Here is a 23101-nt window from a genome sequence, read left to right as displayed (position 1 = left end):
AAAAACAATGTGTTAGAGCCTCTTTGGGAGGATTCCGTATCTTCTAGTAAGTACATCCGTACATTTTGATTTGTTCCTTATCCTCATCATAACAGTCCACTTGTCCCATCACCAGAATCCTTTTTTACTTGAAGACAAGGATGGTATTTGGTGAAAGGCTGGAGGTTGCTCAGAGATATGTCCTGCTCCAAGAAGCCTCCAGTCTCACTCAATCTGGCCTTCCCTGACTTTCTTCTGAGGAAGCTTGGTGTAAGGCAGTGTTTTCCAAAGTTGTATGGCATGTTAACAGTTATTAGAAAAAAAAGAGGGGTTATTATGGGTTAGAGTATGATGACATTACCTATAAGCATGAACATCAAGGTCCAGGCCTTTTAGAGAGGAGGCTAGAAAAATCTGTGTCATATGCTGAAGTTCTCACCAAGTGGGCAGAGCATAGCCCAGTGATGTAACTATAGTGTAACTTATATACCATATACCAATGGAACAAACATAGTGAAACTGGAACTTGGGAAGAATGACTAATGGGATCACACACATGGGACTTATTTCTCTTACATAAGATTTCAGGCTTATAGTACAAAACTAATTCTGGACCATATCTGCTATTGATGATCAAACTCCTACATCAGCAGTGATAATAATAGCAAAGAATTATTGGGTACTACTTTGTCAGGCTCTGTTCTAAACACTTTATATGTATTATATCAGTTCTCAAACCACTACAGCAATGAGAAATCCAAGGTAGAGAGAAGCCAAGTAACATTGCCCAAGGTCACACAGCTAATAAATGGTGAATAGACGAATTTCTGAAGCTTGACAACAGAGCTATGTTCTTTTCCACCATGCTAGGCTGCCTCTGTTTCACCACAATCACAGTAAAAAGTATAATTGAAATGACAGTCACTAGAACTCAGATTTAATATGGTAAAGAAAGAATTAGTGAGCCTGAAAGGAAATCACTAGAAACTAACTGGTCTGAAGAATACAGAAGAAGAAAAAAAATGGAAGAAAAATGAAAAGAGCTGCAAAGACCTGTGGGATACCATCATAAGTTTCAACAGACATTTAAAGGGAGTCCAGGAAGGGGGAAAGAGAGATAAGGGTCCAGAAAAAGTATTTGATAAATAGTAAGTGAAAACATCTCATGTTTGATGAAAAACAGTAAACTACATAAACCAAAATTTCAGTAAACCCAAAGTAAGATAAATACCTATACATATCATAGTCTGTTAAAAATTATGACAAAATCTTGAAATCAACAGGGGAAAAACAACTGACAATATACAGAGGAATGTCAATGTGGTTTATTGCCAACTTATCACCTGAAAATGATAGTCAGAGGACAATGGAATCACATTTGCAAAGTGCTGGAAAAAATTGTCAGCCAATATTTTATATCTAGCAAACCTATCCTTGAAAAATTAAGGCAAAATAAAAGCAATCCTAGGTAAACATAGATTGAGGGAATTTGTTGTTAACTTACTTGCCTTATTAGGAATACTAAAGGTTGTCCTTCAGGCTAAGAGGAAATTTTAACAGATGGTAACTGAAATCCACATGTATTTTTCTTATTTTCTCTCAATTTCTTTAAAAGATGGAAGATTTTTATGAAGCAATAATTATAATTTGTGTTCTTAGTATTAGACAACATTGAATCCAGACCCAAACCATTAAATTAGTCTAAGAAGGGCGCTTTTAAATAAATGCTATTTTTTAAAAAAATGTTTTTGAGAGACAGAGACGGAATGCAAGCTGGGGAGGGGTAGAGAGAGAGGGAGACATAGAATCTGAAGCAGGCTCTGAGCTGTCAGCACAGAGCCTGATGTGGGGCTTGAACTCACAAACCGGGAGATCATGTCATAAGCCAAAATTGGATGCTTAACTGAGCCACCCAGGTGCCCCAGTAAATGCTATTTTTTAATGAAGATGTAAGGAGTATACCTATTTATGGCATCATGTTTATAAGATAGAAACTACAAACTACTGAAATTGCAAGGAGATAAACAGTTGCAGAAGTTATTTATTGAACCTCTTTCAATCCATGATGGACATAATACATAAAAAATAAATGATGGTATAAGTTTTTATAAATGTTTGAGGGGCACTTGAAAAGAGCATTCTCTATTTGTAAGGGACAAGGTTTGATCTATCTATACTTTTTATAGAATTTTTAAAAGTTTATTTCCTTATTTTGAGAGAGAGAGAGAGAGGAGAGGGATGGGGAGAGAGAGAAAATGAATCTCAAGCAGGCTTGTTAGCCTGTTAGCACAGAGCCTGAGGTGGGGCTCAAACTCATAAACTGTGAGCTCATGACCTGAGCTGAAACTAAGAGTCAGATGCTTAACCGACTGAGCCATCCAGGTGCCTCTATATTTTTATATAATTTTATAGTAATATATATATTGCATTTATTATGTAAATGTACCATACTTAAACATGTATACCTATTTAATAAATATATACTTATTTTTATCTACTACAAATGCTATAAAGACATTTTGAGATTCTATAAATATAAACAGTGCAGACAACATTCTCTGATCACAGTACAATCAAACTAGAGACAAACACAAAACAAAGATTTCCTACCAGCTAGGTGTGACAAACAAAACCATCTTTAACAACTTAAGTTTAAAAAATCTAAATGGGGCACCTAGGTAGCTCAGTCCATTAAGCATACAACTCTTGATTTTGGTTCAGGTCATGATTTCACAACTTTGTGAGTTCGAGCCCCATGTTGGGCTCTGCCCTAACAGAGTGGGGCCTGCTTGGAATTCTCTCTCTTTGCCTCTTTCTCTCTCAGCCTCTCTCTGCCCCTCTCTTTCTCTCTCTCTCTCTTTCTGTCTCTCTCTTTCTCAAAAATAAAAACTTTAAAAAATCTAAATGGAAATTGAAGAATATATAGAAAATAATAGTTATAGAGTCACCTGGGTGCCTCAGTCGGTTGAGTGTCCAACTTCGGCTCAGGTCATGATCTCACAGTCTGGGTTTGAGCCCTGCATTGGGCTCTGTGATGATAGCTCAGAGCCTGGAGCCTGCTTCGGATTCTGTGTCTCCCTCCCCCTCTCTGCCCCTCCCATACTTGTGCTCTGTCTCTGTTTCTGAAAAATAAATAAACATGAAAAAAATTAAATAAAAAAATTAAATAAAAAAATAATAGTTATCAAAATACTACATATCAGAATTAAGGGGAAATAGTTAAAGCAGGGATTAGAGGCAAATTCATAGCCCTAAATACTTGTATTAATAATCAAGAAAGAATGAAAGTAAATAAATTAGGCTTCGCAACCAAGAAATTAAAAAAAATTTTAAACCTAAGTAGTAGAGAGGATGTAATAAAATAGAAGTGCAAGTTAATGAAATAAAATATAAGAAACAGTAGAACGAATATAAAACATGAGTTTATTATGGATAAAAATAACTGAAAAGATGACTTGTTAACTAATCTAATCATGAGAAAAGGAAGCTTAAACATACAAAATTTTAAAAAAGTAACCATAGACACAGAAGAAATTAGAAGAATCATGGGAGGCTACTTTGCTCATTTCCTTGCAAGTAAACTTGACACCTGAATGAAATGGGTTATTTTTGTAGGGACATATAATTTAGCAAAAGAAAGGACACAAGGCAAACAAAATGCAGTATTATCCACTGGTCACTCCAACTAGGATGAAATGAGAGCGATCACAGGCTTTCTCCTCAGGTATGGTCTGAGATCTTAAGAGAAGACAGTCAGATGGGCATTGTGTTTTCTCAGTAAGTTTCTGATGACTTGATGTTCTTGTTCATCTTTATTAATATGCAGTAACCAGTGATAACCTCCCATTTGCTAAACATGCCTGTATAAATGTACTTGCTTGCATTGTGTGTATCCGAGTAGCAGCACTGTAATATCACATAGCTTCTCACCCACCCCTACCCCTGAGGGGACAACAAACAGATTTCTTTTAAAAAAGGAATCTGTGAAATAGACACATCTTCACTCATCAGCATGTCTCTAGCATCCCTCTCCCATAATTCTGTCCCTTCAAAGGTTGCTAGGCAACCCAGTAGAAAAATAGCCAAAGCCCTTGTGAAGAGAAGATGTGCTTACGATGTCAGAAAAATAAATGTGGGCTTGCTCACAAACTGCCAGGACTTGAGACATAATTCACTTACTAGCAATGATTGTAATTGACTTGGGGATGGTGAAAACAATTGACCATAATCTACCCAGCAGAGACATGACTCAAACCCTCCAGGTATGAGAGGGGATGCTGCTTTGGTGGTATCTTTTGCCCTTGAAGGGGGATGAATGTTCACTGGTTCCTGCTGAGGCCAGTCTCTGCTTAAGTCTGTGTTAATTCCATTTTTGCAGTTAGCTTGGTCTCTATAAAACCTCTCAGAGCTCACGATTGTTAACAACCAATCCTCCTCAGGAATTGCTGCTTCATCTCCCCTGGCATTTAGTATATCTCCTTGATTTTAAATGGAGCCTGCTCCATTGGCATTGGCATGCATACTGTCTCTGGTGGCCCAGGCTCAGATCGCTCTAAGGAAGTGCACAGCCTTCCTACCTGGTGTGTATGCCAGGGTCTGCTCACAGTGACAGGTGTTGATATTCAGCTGGTAATTTCCCCCATTAGAGACAATGTGGCAGTATCTGATGATACAATCTGTTCATCTGAGGTCTGCCCTGGTTTTTCCCATCTAGAATATATTGCTAACTGTATTGACACAATAAAAGAAAGAATAGATTTGCAATCTGCCCTTTAAATGGTTTTGCTTTGTTAGGAAAAAAAAATCCATAGCAGTCAATTTCTTTTTGTCTATTATAAATTTATTAACTGTGTTGTAATTAGGTGCATGGCTTTGCCTTAGAAGACAAATGGTGCTTCTTGAACTGTGACATTAGTCTGATTGTGGTAAAATGACCCATTTGGTTTTACCAGCTGTGACTTTGGAGGGAGCTGAATGATAGAGGATGCATAAAACTCAACAGATGAAAACATTCTCAGCTCATACTCTCTATTGCTGATCCTTCTGCATCCCAAACAAAATATTCTTTGGATTTGCTTGCTAATGTCTTGGTGATCCAAAAAGCACTATGCTTAAGCTGGCTTATCAAATTGGGCCCATATTCCCCCATTAATATGATGTAAATTGCTCTGGCAGATTCTAAAGATGTTGTGTTGTCTAATCAACGAAGAGGAATTCCCAAGTGGGGGAGGAGGCCTGCACAGTGGTTGCAAATACGCTCTTTGGGATCAGGCTGCCTGCGTTGCAAACCTCCTAACTTCCCTAAGCCTTGGTTTCCTTACCTCTGAAACAGGGAGTTGTGTGACATGCCTGATGGAATTTATGTGAGGGTTAAAGGAGTAAGTTCTGGGCACGGTGGTTCTACATAATAAGCTCTTAAGAAATTCAGGATATCAATCCCAGATATAATATTAGAGTCTGCAGAAAAGTGGTCCAGCTGAAGGAGAGTCGTGGGTTCCTGGTTTAGAGAATAAAGGGAAGAACCATTATCTGCTCCCTTCAGCCTGCTCCCTATCTAGCACTTGTAAGTATGTTGGTAGGAAAGGGAGCCTCGAAGAGAAGGGAGTTCCCCTTCTGTGGTCATTATCCTGGCAAAAGAGTTTTGAACTATACTGACTTTAATTAATTCTTTTCTGTTCTTAGAGAAATTTTAGAGACAGACAGGAAAGAGTAAGAGGAAGTGTCATGCCACCTGACTCTTCAGTTTTACAGCTGACACAAAATTGAAACCAGAAAGGGAAAACCACAAAGAGATTAAATCCGTGTTTGTGGTCCTGTTCCCTCACTTGTCCTTGTTTTGGGTACCTTTTTCTAAGTTTTTATTCCTGCCTGCCATGTATCCCAAGTAAAGTTTTGGCCAATAAGTGTTTACAGTAGAATGCTTTCCAGAACATTCCCATTTCAATAAGGAACTTCTGGGATAGAAAACGAGTCTTAATGAGGAAATTTTACGCACCATGACAAAACAGATTTTTTAAGTAGGGGAAGAAGGTTTCCATTATCTCTTCATTGCCTCTGAAATATATCCAGCAAGTGCACTGAATGTCAGAGGATACTATACTGATTCAGTTGATGGTGGCTGGAAGTGGCCTATTGCAAGCCTGAAATAGACATTTTTCTAAAATCTGGAGTTTCATCTAAAAATAAAAAAGAACATCATAACACTCCAGCATCTCTGTTTTCTCATCACTTCCTTCTGCACCAGTTATCAGTTTAGTGCTTTTCAGCTCTGACTCTGCCCTTCTTTGGCCTGCTTCGTGATACTGGAGTAGACTCCATGAACATTCCCCCTTTGCCATGTGGCAGATGTCAGGCTTTGTCAGTAGAGGGCACTGGAAGGCCGCTGCAGGAGCAGAGACTCCTCTTCCTGGTTTGGGTGTACTTTTTTTCTTGCTTCTGTGGTTTTTGCCTAACAGTCACATTTGGGCCACCCAGTGGTGCTCACTCTACAGCAACTTTTACCAGGACTCATTGAGCAGCTTCCCACTTAAGTGCGGCAGGTGGTTTTCTGTTTGCCGGCCCTGGCTTGTCTCACCTCTGAGAACTTCACCACGTGTGGGCCACAGTCCCCTCCTTTCTAGTGAGCTGTGAGTCTCAACCTTGGGGTTAGGGGCTCTTCTGACTTAGTTTCTTCCTTGGGTATTATGTCTCAGCTAGAGGTAGTGGTAGCTCTTTTCCAGTATCTGCTCTTCCTATATTTGTTAAAGTTCTTTACGCCTCAGTATCTAATCCCCTATTACAAGTAAATAATTATTTACATTATATGTTCCCTGTTCAAATTACTAGTGTATTTTCTGCTTTCTGATTAGACCAAATCGACAGATCCTAGAGGATCAGCAGTGATGTATGCAGATGGTGAATTTGGAGAGGCGTAACTCAGCTCCTTTCCCTTCTCCCTTCTTTTGCGAGTCAGCCTGCCCTGGGTGATTGTTCTTAACCTGCAGGCCAGCTCTGTGGCCAAGGCTCTGCCCCTGAGTGAGGACCTATGATTGTCTAGCCCTGGGCCCAGGACGTGCCTGATAAGTCTGTCCAACTTTGTCTTTCAGTTTTAAATCTCAGCTCCCTGGCAGATGAAAGTCACATTCTCCAAGATTAGCTCTATCAGTAATAAAGGATTATTTAGGACCCAATCTGCTGACAGCTTTATCTTATTCCTAAATTAGTACGGAGCCAGACAGGAAGAAGTCCTACTTTTTGTTGTCTCCTCCTCCCTCACTCTCTAATGATTTTCCTACAAAACTATTTAAAACAACTTATCCCCAGAAAAATGGGTACTTCAGGAAAGCACAGCATGTCTAGAGATCTGTTTAGCTTTGCCTGTCTCCTGGCCCACTGTCACATCCCACCACATAAAAAGCTGTTTCGTCTTAAAAGCCACCCTAATTGGAGAGTGATCCTGCATCTCCAGCATGCTCAGACATACCATAATATTCACCTTCAATGATCACAGTCCCCCAGAACACACATAAAAGGTCCAGAATCGGGAGATAGGAAAACATTTAGAAAACAACCTGTCCTATTTGAAACAGCTCTCTTTAAATTATGCTTTTAAAACTGTGTGAAAAAAAATAGACTTGAGGCTTCCACTCTGTGCATAGAGAACCATTGAGGAGAAAAGGGTCATTAGCCAGCCCTTGGGCAAGGTCTGCTTCCCTGGTACAGTGGACATTAGCAGTTGGACTTGATGGCATTGCTGAGTTCTTGTGGAAGAACGAGTGTCAGCAAATGGCCACATTGGCTCAGACAGTGAGCTGTGTACCACTTTTCCCCTTTATCATCTCTACTGACATGGTACCTTCTATTGTCCTTGACTTTCTCCTGTACTCTGCATGCATGGGTGAGTTGCTTGTGTGCTCTGTGTGTTTGCATAAGGAGGGTACAGTAGAGAGAAAGGTACCCCAGTGTGCTTTAGAGAGAGTGAGAAAATACAACGCATGCCTTTTGTGAACATTTGAAATGTTGGTGTAGTGGCCAAAGATTAGGGAAGCTCTGTAACACATCCAATCTCAAACATAGGCCTGGAGTAATAACCTCTGACGTGGGGAACATAATGTCATCTTGAAATTCTTAGATGACCTTTGAAACAGATTCTTGCAGGGCTGAAAAACCAGAAGAAGTGAGCATCTTGTCACTTACTGATGGTAAATGGTTAGGAATGGGTTTATTATGAGCCCTGTGATTTGATGTGGTAACTACCTTTTAAGGATTAGCTTAACATTGCAAATGGTATTATTTTAGGGACAGAGTTAGATTAGGTTATTAAGGATCAGAATCAAAGGAATCAATAAAGTTGGAATTTAAGCACAGATCTTTGCTTTTCTCCTCACTGCTTTTGGTAATTTCTTCAGTTATTGTGGAATAAATCATCATAGGTGTTATCCATAAACCCTCTGTTTTTGTAGACAGCAGTCATCTAAGGCTGAGATGTGATTGAGGCTCATTTTGTTTTTCTGATAGGGTTAAGGACACACTGTCCCCAAATATGGGGCCTTGAAATGTCGAATATTTCAAGCTGAAGGATTTTGAGAAATGGCATGAGCAGGAAGGACTTTCTGACCTTTCTCTAAAGCAGGTCCTAAACCCTTCACGCGAGGGTGCCCTCCTTTTGCCCAGAGGAAATGAACATCCTTATCTCTGAAGACAGTGGGTACAGAGGGGATCTGTGTGCCTAGGTCTTGCTAAGTTCCCCCAGTTTATCACTCTACTCATTCTCTCTGTCCTATCACCCCTTTCCAGACTCTCCAGTCTTCATCAAATCCAGCATAAAAACACTCAGGTTCAGCCATTTCTTCAGGTCTTCACTTCCTAAGGCTGCTATATTATGTAAAACTTCCATTAAATAAATTTGTATGCTTTCTTCTTATGAATCTGTCCTTTGTTACAGAGGTCTCAGTTGGGAATTTAAAGGGTAAAGGAAGAAGATACTTTTCTACATTTGCTTCTTCGAGATACCTCCTCATTTGGAGTTCTCCTTCACAGCTCTTCCTCTCTTTTTTCCCCCCGGCTTCAGAGGATTGACCCTAAGAGGGAGATGCCTTTGTGAGGGATTCACCACTTAGCATGTGTGCCTTTTCTAACCAGGTGCTACCTTTCACATTTACTGAGGGTGCAGTGCATAGCATTGTGATCTTAATTTCTGTGTCATTTTCATATCATGTTTTCTGATTTTAAAGAAATATCTTCAACTATTTAATTTTTTCTAGTGATTTCACTTCAGCAGAATTATAGCATAATTCTGCTACATTTTGAATATATCTGCTTTGAATAAATCTTGGTCTGTGTCTCATAGGTCAAGATAATTACCCAGAGACACTCACTGTTCAAACCAGGTCCCAGATTCTTGCCAGTGGCAGAATGGAACCCAGCAGCAGCCTTCAAAGCCTGACACTGGTAGAGTTGAACAATTCAGAGTTCCCATTAGCTGTGTATCCTGTGGAGTGGTGACCTAGGGGCACGCTTCCCAACCCTGCAGAGCCTTTTCATAGTCACTTCCTCCTCCGCTCTGGAATTGCTTGCTGGGCCACCTTGAGAAGGTGAGGCAATCTGTGCCTGCTGCCTCTGCATTTAAGTTACGTAGTAGGATCCTAAATGTTCAGCAGCAATGTTTGCCACCTAAGACACCTTTTAAAAATTAGAGATCACATATGACATGTGGCATGTGTAAACCATTTCAGCCTTCATTTTATTAGTGAAAAAAATAGCAACAGCCTGAAAATCCACCAATGAGTGAATGAATTAACAAACTATAGTATGCCCACATTGTGGAATACTCTTTAAGTATCAAGTTGGCATGGGTTGATCTTTAAGCCATGTTATTGAATGGAAAAAAGATAAGTACCACGACACTTATGTGTAGCATTTACTCCCATTTCCACTGTCCCCAACTATAAATACATTCTAAAATGTATATCATATTTATTAAATTATATACATATAGCACAGCAGAAACAGTCTATATGTATCTATAGAAAATAATAAAAATGCATATAAAAAGGTCTAAAAGAATACAAGCGCCCCCATACGAGCAAGATCTTGAGATTGGGGGCGATAGTGAAGAGGTATTTGGCCTTTTGCTTTCTATTGAAGGAGTGCGGGATGAGAGGCTTCGGGGTGTGCCAGTTTAGCATAAAGATTATTTTGAGTTAAAAGTAATCAAAACCTACAGGTGCAGAAAAAGCTCTCTGTCTCTCCATCAACTGCCTCAGTTTACATTGGAAAGGAGAGACGGTATGAAGAAGAACGCTATGAACAGAGACTCTCCTTTACCTAAGAAATGGTCTGCATAATAGGCAAACCTTTGGTTTTCCAAGTATTACCTTTCACCTCTTTGCCAACAGCCTTTCCTCCCTTTGTATCTTCAGGCTCCTACCCGTCTCCTTAGCTCAGAGAAGCTTCATGTTGCCTCGTTGTCTTTGGAATTCCATGTCTGTGTGGATTTCCCATGCATATGCTATTAAACTTGACTTTCCCCTGTTAATGTTTCTCATGTCAGTTGTATCCTAAGTCCAACTAGAAGGACCATAGGGCAGAGGAAGGTCTTCTGCCCTGACACAAAATTGGGGAATTTTCTGCATTAAGATGGAGTCATATATTACAAGTAAATATAAACATTTTTAAGTCATTGATTTTAAACAGTAAGATGTGACTTAGGGAAAAAAGCAAGTTTGGCTAGAGCTAGGTGGAGATACTTGGGGACGAGATGCAGGCACACACCAAACCATTTACCCTCATAAATGAATCTAAATCTACCAATTGTAGATCAGGATGGCAGCTCTGTTGCTGTGGTTAATACTCTCAGAACAGCTAATTGGGCTCAATGTCTTAGTTTATTGCTTTTATGAGTAAATAAATAGAATACCATTTGAGCACATTCCCAGGAGTTTATTTAACTGCATGTTAATGATTATTAGTTATTATACTTCAGTCTTTATGTCTTCCTCTCTATGATACCCTTCTCCTTTTTGCAACTGGTGTGTGTACCCTCTTTAGGACCAGCCTTAAAATTCACAACTTCCAGGAAGCTTTTCTTAATTAACTGAGTCTCACTGAGAATTTTTTTTTACTCAGCAGATCTTTAGTGAGTGTGCTTTAGGGTTTGAGGACTTGCACCTTCTAGAGGTGTTGCTTGCTAATTGTTTTTCTGTCATTTTTTCAATGTATGTTCTCTTAATCTTTCAATGTAATGGACTCTTCATGAGATAAAAATATAGAAAACAGTGAGGAGTATTGACTTGAAATAGAACTATCTGTTTAAAACCTAACTCTTCCACTTTCTGTGTGGAAGATGTTTTCAAGTAAATTTCTTAAACCAACCATGCATATTCATATAGTAGTTCTGACATCAGATAATGTCTATAATGCAGTTTTAATCATGATTTATTTTCTCCTTTTGGTCAAATATGTTGAGGGATATGGGGGCATTCAGGCTTCAAAAGCAGAGAGATGAGGCTCATATTGTCAAATCCAACCCAAATCACCACCCAAGGGGACTCCTGTGTTCCTCAAACCCTGCTTGTATGAAAAATACTATTAGAATTTGCTCCCATCCAAAGGAGCTGTTTTGCTTTGTCTAATTTTATGCTGCTTTGGGGACCAAGTCATATTTTGTTCTGGCATCATTTCTTGGCTTACTTACAGTAGATGTATGTTAGTGCGCCTTCATTCATATAGTTGTTCATTCAGCAAAAATTTATGGAGTGCTGCTGTTCTGGGTACTAAAGATGCATATGAAGCATAAGTAGGAGCATGCCAGGTAGACAAATTGGGATAGCACTCTAAACAGAAGGTCCAGCATATGCAAGGGCCCTGAGGCATGAAATAATAGGACCTGCTTTAGGAGCTACAAGTACTGTGCAGTACACAACTGTGTCATCAGGTGCACACGGGGATGTGGTTTGAGATGAGGTGGGTAGATGGATAGGCAAGGCCATTTGTATATCATGCAGAGGCGTTAGGGGTTTGTTTGCTTTTTTATCATGCTGGCAGTGTGGCTCTACTGAAGTATTTTAAGCAAGAAAATAACAAGGTCAGATTTGTGTGTTATAAAGAAATTTTAGCTGCTAAATGCAAGATGGATTCGAGAGAGATGAGGATAGATGGAGGGAGGAAAAGGAGGCTACTGGAGTAGTCTGGACGAGATGATAAGTGACTGAACTAGGACATGAAACAGGAGATGAGGTGATTAGAAAGGAATTTAAGGCAGTAGAATTGATATGACTTGGTGCTCAATTGATATATTACTTTTCTGTTTCTGTCATTACAGATTACCACAAATGTAGCAGGTTAATAGCACAAATTTATTACCTTCTAGTTCTATAGGTTAGAAATATAACCTAGATCTTTCTGGGCTAAAATCAGGGTGTTGGTAAGGCTACACCCCTTTCTGAAGGCTGTGGGGGGAAATTGGTTTCCTTGTTCATTCTGGTTCTTAGCAGGGTTCAGTTCCTTGCATTTGTAGAATTGAAGTGTCATTTTCTTGCTGGGTATCAGCAGAGGCCCAATGCCATCTTTCAGAGGCCACATGTATTCTTGGGCACCTAACACCCTTTCCCTGCCTTCAAAGCCAACAATGGAAAGTAAAGTCCTAGTTCGTATCCCCCTGCCTCTTCTTTCCTTCTGCCTCTTTTTTCTGCCTTAAAGGACTAGAGGTTGAATTGAGCCCATCCGGATAATTCATGGTAGCCCTTCATGTCCTTCGCCTTAACCACATCAGCAAAATCCCTTTTGCCGTGGAAGGTAGGTAGTATGTTCATGGAGTGTGAACCTATGAACATAGTCCACATAGAATGTGAACTTCTCTGGAGGAGTCATTATTCTGCTTTCTCCAACCAAATGTAGGGTTATGGGAGAGGATAGAACCCAAGTTTCTGACTTCAACAACCAAGGGGAATTCAGATTTGGAGAAAGAAGAAAAGTTTGGTTTTGAACATGCTGACTTCAAGGTGCCCTTGGGATATTAAAATAGAACATCTAGTGAGTATTTGGATGCACCAGCCAAAAGGCAGAAGAGAGATCAAGGCAGGAGATAGAAATTAGGGAGCTGCCAACAAGCCATCAGTGAATGTGTAGAACGGGAAGAGAATAGGGCCAAGAACAGAATTCTAGGGCCAGTAATATTCCAGGTGCACCAGAGAGAGGAGTACTCACAAAAGAAACTCAAGAATAGCCTATGGGGTCTCAGTTTCTGGTGGCACATTTCTTCCTTCCTCGTCTGCCTGGCCTGTTTTCTCTTCATTCCCCGGTTTTCCGTGTGCTTGTAGTATTTGCTTCCTAAAACTTGAGCTTGCACATTGTGCTCCATGGCCTCTCCCATCTGCCTTGTCATCATGGATTTCTTAGCTTCAGCTCCCATTACTAAACCTCTTCATTCTCTTTATTTGTTTTGTGTTTATTTTTTTAGTTTAAGGTGGGGAAAATAACCTAAAGAGAATCGGATTGACCCATGTTATCATTTTGCATCATGCTGTGGCAGAGGCCACCAGTTTAAATCAGGATTGGCTATCCAGAGGCCAGGTGCTCACCCCCGTCAGCTGCTTCTCTCTCTCAGGAATGAATTCAGTTGGACTCTTCAGAAAGCTTCTTCCCACAGAGGCTTTGTGGGAAAAAGTTTAACTTGATCTCCATTGTATTTGCTGGACCCAGGATTATAGTGTCAAAAATGGGTATATAATAGGGTCAGGACTCTTTACCATCACCTCATTTGCTCCTAGCCTCAGGCAGCCTTAATGCTGTTTGTGTGCTGTGAATGGATCATCTTTATAGAAATTGAAATTGGGGTTCAAATCAGAGGAGTAAAATCTAGACAGGCAAAACTTAGTTCTAATACAGGTTTCCCGTGCTAGCCAAAAGTAGAGTGTTCCTATGATAACTTTCTTAAGTCAAAAATAGCTTAAGTAAAGTGAAGAAGCAGTTGCCATTAATTTATATAGAAAATTTTTTGAGCATTCCCAGACCTAATAGATAACCCCTTTTAGGCTTTTCTGATGCATTAGGACACATGTTGCTTGCTAATGGATGCACAAAATACACTGAGATGAAGTACAGATACTCACAAACACAGTGCAAAGCTATGGCAGCTAGATGCTGAGAAGGCTGAGTATAGTTCCTGGGGAAGGAGCTTTGTGGGGCCCCTTTGGCTGCTTGGGGTACGCCCCAATAATGGCTTGCTGCAAAACAAATGCTGAGCACAATGTTCACGTTTTGACTTTTTTCATGGAAGCAAAACATATGTTTATAAACATTATCCAAATTAAAGCTGGTTGTCTAGGTTTGCAGTCCTTCTAGTCACTCACCATTTATACATTCTGCAGTCTCTTAGCATCTGTACACATAAGTGAGTATGCCTGCTTGTCTCTGAATCACAGCTGTGCACTGACTTGCCCATCATGGTGAACATGAAGCATCTCATCTCCTTTCAGAAAGAGACCCTCTGGGCAGGGTTGCAGCTTGCATCTATGGTGTTGACAGGAGCCAAAAAGGGACCATTATTACTATTTGGTGCTCCTCCTGGATGGCGAGAGGACTGGAATTTATGTTGCCAGTGCAAACAAAGTACCACAAAGCCTTCAAATTCCTTTTAGATTTCATTACACACAGATAATAATCTTTCACAAGATCTCTATTTACTGAACCTAAGTATGATGGATCAATTCCAGGAAAGGCAGGGCACCTACCTACAAGGTCAAATGAGCTTCTCTGAAACCAAATTCCAATGATACCAAGCTTCAAAAAATATTTCCTTGTATGAGGTGAGGAGGGCTTGGTGATGGCCTGGGTGAGAGGGGATCCCTTGCCACTCTCCTCTGTGTCTTGCAGAGGTTCAGGCCAACTCATAAACCGTAGTCCCGGCCTCTAGTTCCTGCTGATAGCTGGACTGAAAGCAGGAAAGTGCAGCATTCTCTACACCAGGGTGGACACTCGACTCCATTTCTCCAGGGGACCCTTGCTGGGTCATTCTTTGATTGCAGCAGAGGGCTGTCCCTTCATGCTCAGCTGGCCAGTGTTGAGTCTACTAGGACTTTTTTAATCAAATCTGTTTATTCTGTCTACAAGTGACTTCTTGGTCATGGTTAACTGCTTTAGGGGTGAATTAAGTCTATTGGACAGTAAATTGCTTGAGCGGCTCTTCTCTGTGGAACTGATCTCAGTTAAAATAGAATGAGTAAAAAACCTAAGAAGAGCAAGGGAAGTTCAAGTTCTGGAAAGGGCTCTAGTGATAATGTAGGATAACTTCATGAAGAGATGATATACTGAGGCCCACAGCTGGGGCCCCAAACAGCTGGAGCCAGTAAGAACAGGTCAGCCAAACAAGCATTGAAGTAGAAGTTATGCAATGCTACTGTTATTTTTTTTTTAATGCAAAGGAAAGATGAAGGCAAATAATGTTGAGTTAAATGAATAGAATAGAGGCAGCCTCCAAAATAACTGAAGGGCAAGCTTCCGCTACTGACTCTTTCTAGGTGGTCACACAGATAATTTTCCTTTGAGTCTTTGAATCAGAAGATATGAAGGATAATGAAATTCTTATACAGAACAGGGAAATCATACGCCTCTCTCTTATCATTCTTCCTTCCCTCATGTTCTCTCTCCAGATCCAAAAGAATCATGTAGTCTCGTCTCAAAAAATTACTCATGTTATTTGAAACTGCCAGACTCTTTCACACATCTGTGACTTGGTACATGTTGTTTTCTAAGCCTGTAGTAGCTTCCCTTTCCTTGTCTATCTTGAAAATTCCAACCTAATCATCAAGGGAAAGCATAAGTTCATCTTCTTTATAAAGTCTGCTGGGACTTACCAAGTGGGGTAAGTTATTCCTTAATTATGTTCCCACATATCTTTGTGTGTATGTTTCTCTATCATTTATCAACTTATGTTCTAATCATGTGATAGGCTAATACTCTGAAATACTATTGGCTCATTTAGGATTAATTGCATTATAACAATGGCTTTAAAAACATGGAAGTTTACTTCTCTCTCCTGTTAAGGAAGACTAAGGGGAAGCGATCTAGAGCTAGTACAGCAGCTTAGCAGTGTCCTCATGAATCCAGTTTCCTATCTCTCTTCTTTTTTTCAATTATTTCTTAATGTTCACTTATTTTTGAGAGAGAGAGCATGAGCAGGGAAGGAGCAGAGAGAGAGGGAGACACAGAATCTGAAGCAGGCTCCAGGCTCTGAGCTGTCAGCACAGATCCCGACATGGGGGCTGCAACCCACAAACTGTGAGATAATGACCTGAGCCGAAGTCAGATACCTAACTGCCTGAGCCACCCAGGTGCCCCAACCCTATCTATCTTCTTTGCCATACTTAGCTTGTGGCTCTCATTTTCAAATTTACCTCCTATCCAGAATGGCTGCTTAAACTCCAGCCATCACATCCATACTCAGGAAGTAGCAAGGGGAAAGAAGGAAGATGTCCTGTCTCCCTTCCTTAAAGAAGGCTTCCTAAAAACACTCTAGAACAATTTTAGTTATATATAATTGGCCTGAACTCAGTCACATGGACACACCTAGCTGCAAGAAACTCAGGAAAATGTAGTCTTTATGTGGCAGCACTGTGTCAGAATAAAAACTGTACTCAAGGAAATAGAGGAGAATGGGTGTTGAGAGGCACATTACAATCATGTTATCTAATACATTTTTTTTTAAATTTCTGTCATTCTTGCTGCTTCTCATTCCTCTACCTATTGAAGCTAAGCAATCTATGGTTATAAGGAGCAGTTAGAGCCCAGGTGAAAACAAAGGTACATATAATGGATTTAAGATATACAAATCATAATTCAGATGTGCAGAAATGTAACTTTTTTCATTTGCTGAACTTGATTTGCCCAGAAGCCCCTACGTCCATTTATGGCTAAAAAAAATTTTTTTTTTTACCAATTAAAGATAATGTTACTTCTGTTTTAAAATGCAGTCTCTTTGGGGATTCTTAATGACAGAGAGGAAGTTGGGTGTGGGGGATGGGCTAACTGGGTGATGAGGGCACCTGTTATGATGAGCCCTGGGTGTTATATGTAAGTGATGAGTCACCGTATTCTACTCCTGATACTGATACTACACTATATGTCAATTATATGTTAATAAAAATTTGGGGAAAACATCTCTTTGGCTAAACTTTCAGCCAAATGGGCTTTTACTGACCCTTTATTCTACCTTCTGGTCTGGTTACTGGAGTCTTTCTACAGCTCTCTAGTTCCCCTAGACCTCCAATACATAGTTACATTAGGTGTCTGTCACCTTGTCTGTGCAGGGGCCCCATGAGTCTGGAGCACTGTCTTAGCTGGTTTGCTCCCCACAGTGCCTATTGCAGAAGTTAACCTACAGGCAGTAGTTAAAAATTTGATGGATTTGAGTATACTTCAGACGCATCACATAATTCATTCAAATGGTAACATAATGATCTGAAAATCCTTGTAAAACTTCTCTAAAGCCCTGAGCACTGCTAGGGTTACGGCATTCTTTCTTATGGCATTAATACTACTCAGCTCTCAGTGATGGTGGTTGTGTGCTCACCCCTCATCAGTGTCCGCTCCCTGAGGAATCTTCCTGATCTGTGTAACTTCACAGGTCCTGCAGAAAACCATGGACATGGTAAGCCTTCAGTCAATGAAAATGAAGGACTAAATGAATAGGGGCTGGCACTTTATAATTTACCACTAATGAATGAGTCCCACCTGGGAAGAAACAGAATGGATTTTATCAGACCTATTTAGAACAATATCAGTAAAGACAAGTTGATGTTTTGCCTTTAAACACTTTTTTTTTTTTTTGGTAGAGAACAAAAAATTGCTTTTGTTTTTCAGAAATCCTCCTCCTACTTTACTTCACCCGGAAGAATGGTGTGAGGAATTCAACCACTTTATTTCACAGTGAGTATTTCTTCCACTAAAAATTGCTTATCCAGCAAGGCCTTGAACAGTGATTGGAAATCCAAGCTGTGGAATTTACTTGGCTATAGAAGTTGTTATGCCTTTTAGCACGTTATGACACAGAATTTGTTCCAGTAAATGATGGAAGATGTTTCTGCAGAATTTGAAAAATAAGGAGTTGCATTTGACTCTTGGCTATAATCAGTCCTTCTGATCGTGTAGATCACATTTATCTGAGAAGCTACTCTGTCCTGGAGCAAATATTGCCAGTGATCTTTTTAATAAGGGTGAAGACTCAACGTCTAAAACTGTGATGCCCAGGGTGCCTGGGTGCCTCAATCGGTTAAGCATCCAACTCTTGATTTTGACTCAGATCATGATACCACAGTTGTGAGATTGATACCTGCATCAGGCTCTGTGCTGGGCATGGAGCCTGCTTAAGATTCTCACTTTCCCTCCTTTTTGGCCCCTCCCTGCTTATGTGTGCATCTCTCTGTCTGTCTCCCTCTCTGTCTCTCTATCTCTGTATGTGTTTCTCTCTCAGTCAACAAGTACAATTAGAAATAAAACTGTGATGCCCACACTCGTCCCAGAGAAGAGATAGAAGGTGGCAACCTTCAACAGAGGTCTTGCAGCTCTGAAGTTGGACTTTTTTCTAGGATCTGTGGTATGAGGACACAGCTCTAGTTCCCAGGATGATTGAGTAGGCAGGTAGGATCTCAGGCCTGAGACACTAAAGGGAACAGCCCCAGCCAAGGGCTCAAGGTCAGGAGAGCAAGATAAAAACCCCTGTGATGGGTGGCACACCTGATGGGAGCTGTGTTACCAGGAGCTAGGCAAGAGAGAATGGGACTAAGACGGTAGCAGAACCAACAGTAATACCATTAGGATGGTGACTCAGTGCTGGGATGGTCTGGCCCTGAGAGGACCACACTGCTCCCAGATCTGGGGAAGATGAGCAGTTTGCTGGAGGGGACTATGTGACCCCCAAGCTAGGGGACTAGTGAACTGTGTGGGATCTAGACCAGGCATTGCAAGGCCTATCCAGTGCACAGGAACTGCAAAGAGGTGTGCTCAGTGTCTAGCAGATCAAACAAGGTGTTCAGAGGTCATGGAGGAGAAAAGAAGTGCCCCAGATAGCTAATAACCAGGATGTAGGGAATGGGCAACACAACACTTCCCAACTTCTATCTATGTGTGTTGTTAGCTTCCACAAGGAGGCAGGACAGTGAAGGAAACTGGAGCCCTTGATCATCTTCCTTACTCAGTCACAATACAGTTCAATAATTCCTTATCCACAATTCTAGAATCCAAAGAGCTCCAAAAAATGAAAGTTTTTGGTGTTTTTTTTTTTTTTTGTCTTGACTCATTTAGCTACAAGCCCTGACCTTATGTGATCTGATTTGGTGGCAACACATGACCTAAACTGAAATGAAGCTATTTATAGTGATTATTTGTCTCACTCAGTGTGAATATTCATGTGAATTGCTGCAGATATATTAATGTGTTTGATTACAGTGTGCTGCCCCAGATCCTGCTGAGGAATGTTACATAACATACAGTAAATGCACCAGTTTACTTTTCTAAAATTGGATAAAATTCTGAATTCTAAAACCTATTTGACTCTAAGGGTTAGTAGAAAGAGCTGTGAACCTATATTTAACTTTTGTTTCACATGCAACATAGTTCAAGATCCTTGAAATTGTTTGCTTGTCCGGCCCCTCCTGGATTTGTGCTGTCTTCCTCAGGAGAAAAGAACAGTAAAGAACTCCAAGAACTCTTACCAAGCAAGGCCATATTGGAATGTGACCATACAGTTCAAGGCTAGGGCATTTCCTCGGCTGTCCAGTCCCCACTCTGATGTTTCTGCAAAGCCTGCAGAATGCAGAAGCAGCCACAACTTAAGGGTGACAATGTCAGGCAATGGCGAGAGGAACAAGACAGAGCCAGAGGGATGGTGCTCACTAGAAGCAGAGGAAGAGGCACTCCCTGGGATTTGGGAACCAAAGGAGGAGGTCAAGGGAACTGGAGAACTAAAGACACCTTGTCTGGAGGCCCATTTCAGATCACCGCAGGGAGAGAGATACAAGGGCTATGGTTCCAGTGATTTTTGCTAGCCAGGCTGGATTTAAAGAACTTTCCTTTTCATTCCATTGCTGCATACAGATTCCCTTGATTGACCTTCTCAAAGCTGTTGGCCTAGAAAAATCCATTACATATTCACAAATATGCCTTCCTATACCAAGCTCTTGTGATGCCTCTAAAATGTGACTTGACTCACCAAATTTTTATCTTCTGTATATTTTTTCAAGAGTGTGTGTTCTTTAAACATTTTTTTTAAAGCATTTTTTATTTATTTTTGAGAGACAGAGTATGAGTGGTGGGGTAGGGGCAGGGAGAGAGGGAGACACAGAATGCAAAGCAGGCTCCAGGCTCTGAGCTGTCAGCACAGAGCTCGATGTGGGGTTTGAACCAACAAACCTTGAGATTATGACCTGAGCCTATGTTGGATGTTTAACGGACTGAGCCACCCAGGTGTATTTGTATTCTTAAATCAAGCATGATATTGCTTAGATGGATTTGGGAATAAAGGTACATAACTGATGATGAGGTTGGGACTTTCAGGGTTGAACAGTATAGAAATCCCTCCCACTACTGATTTTTCTCTATGGTAGGTCCTATTATATATCCATTTAAGTCTGCTTACGTGTTCCCCAACTCTGAGATTTCTAGATGCACTCATTCTGATTTGCTTTAGATTTAGAAGGGTCTTGATACTAGAATGGAGTACAGAACACAAAAACTGGTGCCTTTAATATGTGTACTATAAGGCACAAAGAAAAATATCTTGTTAAAACCACAGGAGAGGGAGAGTCTGAAAAGATTGTAATGAGCCAACGAAGGTAAATAGAAATTAAGTGATTGTATGCTTTACTCTTAATTTAAGATATGGAAGAATGTCATCAGTCTCCTTATTTAATGAGTTGTCTTTAATGGTTTTATGAGTGAAAATATTATATATTATACTTGTTCATAGATTCTTTCCTGACTTCAGCCCCCAATCCTGCTTTCCCCATAACATCTTAGATTCCTCAACCATGAATTCTTTTTTTTACAAGATTGTTAGAAAGTTGAGTCTCAGGATTAGAGACTAATTATTCTGTTTTATATATTTAGGTAGAAACCTGCCCACTATTCCCAAATAACAACCTTTGGTTTCAGAGGTGAGCCTGCATACCGTCGTCTGCCATTACTCAGCCTACCAAATGCAATTTGACTTTACTATTCCATTCTGTTTATTCAGATCTCTAATGAAATACAAACAAGGACACTCACTGAGTTAGAAGTATCTGTTTAAAGAGAGAGCCTTGGTTTGCTTTTATACTTATCTTGCCCATACTGGTAGGAGAAGGATAGAGGATTAAAACCTTCAGATTACAAACTTTTCATTATTGGTGGGACTGGGGTGGAGAAGATAATTTTCTCTTAATTTTAGATAAGGTGTTTTTAGCTTGAATTATTCAGTTAGTTGCTTCAATTTCCATTGTAGATTGAACAACAATGCATTGTATTAAATAAATGAATTCTTTCTAAAGAGCAAACAGACTAAAATTCTTTCACAGGTTGTAAGGACGCAGGTTTGAGACAATAGAAGGGCACACATTGCCCAAGGCAAGAGGGACCACCCTTGTAATACCCTTAACATTCCTAAGGGCAGGCCTATTGCTTAAGGCTAGTTACACCTTACGTGAGGGTCCTGGGTCCTGGGTCTACTCTGTGATTGGTCAACACTCTAAATGTTGTAATTGGATAAACCTGTCAATAATATTGTATAATAATAATTGGATCACTGTACCTATGTCACAATTTCCTGTAATTCCCCCTTCCCAAACTCATAAAAGCCCTGCCCCACCTTTGTTCAGCATGGATCCACCATGCCGGTAAAGTCTGTGAGCCCGAGTTTAGGCCCCGGCAAGCCTAAACCCGTAATAAAGCCCTTTGCTTTTGCATGTGTGACTCAGTCTCCCTGGCAGTTTCTGGTTTTGGGGGATGATAAAGAAATCTTGGGTATTACAAGGTTTAAAACTTTTAATACCCTATCCTCATGTGGCTACTAAACCATAGCAGAGGCAATTCAGTAATTTTGATCTCTCTTGGTCCATGTTGGTCTCCACTTAACCAAAGGACCTCTGTGGCTTCTCATTGATTGCTGCAGTGGTCTGAAGGGATTAGCCTGGATGTAGCTAGTGATTATATGCGTAGAGGTGGGGGTGGGGGGATGAGAGACGGAATGAATATGACTAGGCATGAGGTAGCAGGGGAGTGCTGGGATGTGGCTTGGTGTTTTTCAGGTTTCCAGCCTTAATTTGGAGATGCTAGGAGAGATTTTAAGAGAGTCTGAAATCTTATTAGTAAACATGTATTGGAGTTTAAAAAAAAAAGAAAAGAAACATCAGTTTGGTTCTGAACCTTTGGTCGTTAGTGATAATTGACTCATTTAAATGAGTTAGTTATGCATTTGTCAAAGCATGACTCCTGACAGCTTAGGTATGATAAATTAAACATGATGCTCACATAAATTCTACACTGCTTTTTATCCATATACTAGGACCCTGCCCAATGTTTTTTGTCACCTCTGTAATGTGTGGTTGGCTTTGTAGAGATTTCATTATCAGCCCTTTCCCCTATGGCTAAAGCAATTTGCATAACAAGTTTATCTGGTTCAAGTTTCACCCAGACTTCTGTTTTGTCAGGAGGCTCCATTCAGAAGTAGCGTTTTGACCAGATAACAATAATTTTCCTTTGCCAACTTCACCTTCATCCTGAAGGATGTCTACACTCCTCCCCCCCCCCCCCCCCCCCCCCCCCCCCGCCCCAGTTCAAACTAATTTCAGGTCTTTGGACTAAACTATAACGCTTTGTCAATTATTGGCCAATAGGTATCTGTGAACTATCCTTTTTCATTTTGCCTTTAAAACTTTCAGGATTTTATTAGGAATTAATTTTAGGACTTAATTAATCATCAGTGGCTCTTGAGCTGATTAGTGAGACAATAAAGAAGGATTTCTCTTAGACCAGGACAAATCTACCAGGAGCACCATGGCTGCTCAGCTAAGGCTTTAGTGAAGGCTCGAACTATATGGTCTGCACACACTGCTTTCTTGGGGTGGCCAGCTTGAGTGGCTAAGCATGCAGGTGTGTTTTTCCAAGGTGAGCT

General features: G+C 40.4%; 1 protein-coding gene across 1 annotated transcript in view; it reads left to right on the top strand.

Moving 5' to 3' along the window:
• MYO3B (myosin IIIB) overlaps positions 1 to 23101 on the top strand; it is a 373850-nt gene that overhangs the window by 99093 nt on the left and 251656 nt on the right. Inside the window, exon 8 of the mRNA XM_029933308.1 lies at positions 17818 to 17883. Coding sequence (XP_029789168.1) covers positions 17818 to 17883 — 66 coding nt within the window. The remainder of the gene's footprint in view (positions 1 to 17817; positions 17884 to 23101) is intronic.

The sequence above is a fragment of the Suricata suricatta genome, chromosome 3 (genome assembly GCF_006229205.1).
Source record: "Suricata suricatta isolate VVHF042 chromosome 3, meerkat_22Aug2017_6uvM2_HiC, whole genome shotgun sequence".
NCBI lineage: Eukaryota > Metazoa > Chordata > Mammalia > Carnivora > Herpestidae > Suricata > Suricata suricatta.
The sequence above is the reverse complement of the archived record's forward strand: the minus strand, read 5'-3'. Positions and strand labels throughout refer to the sequence as shown.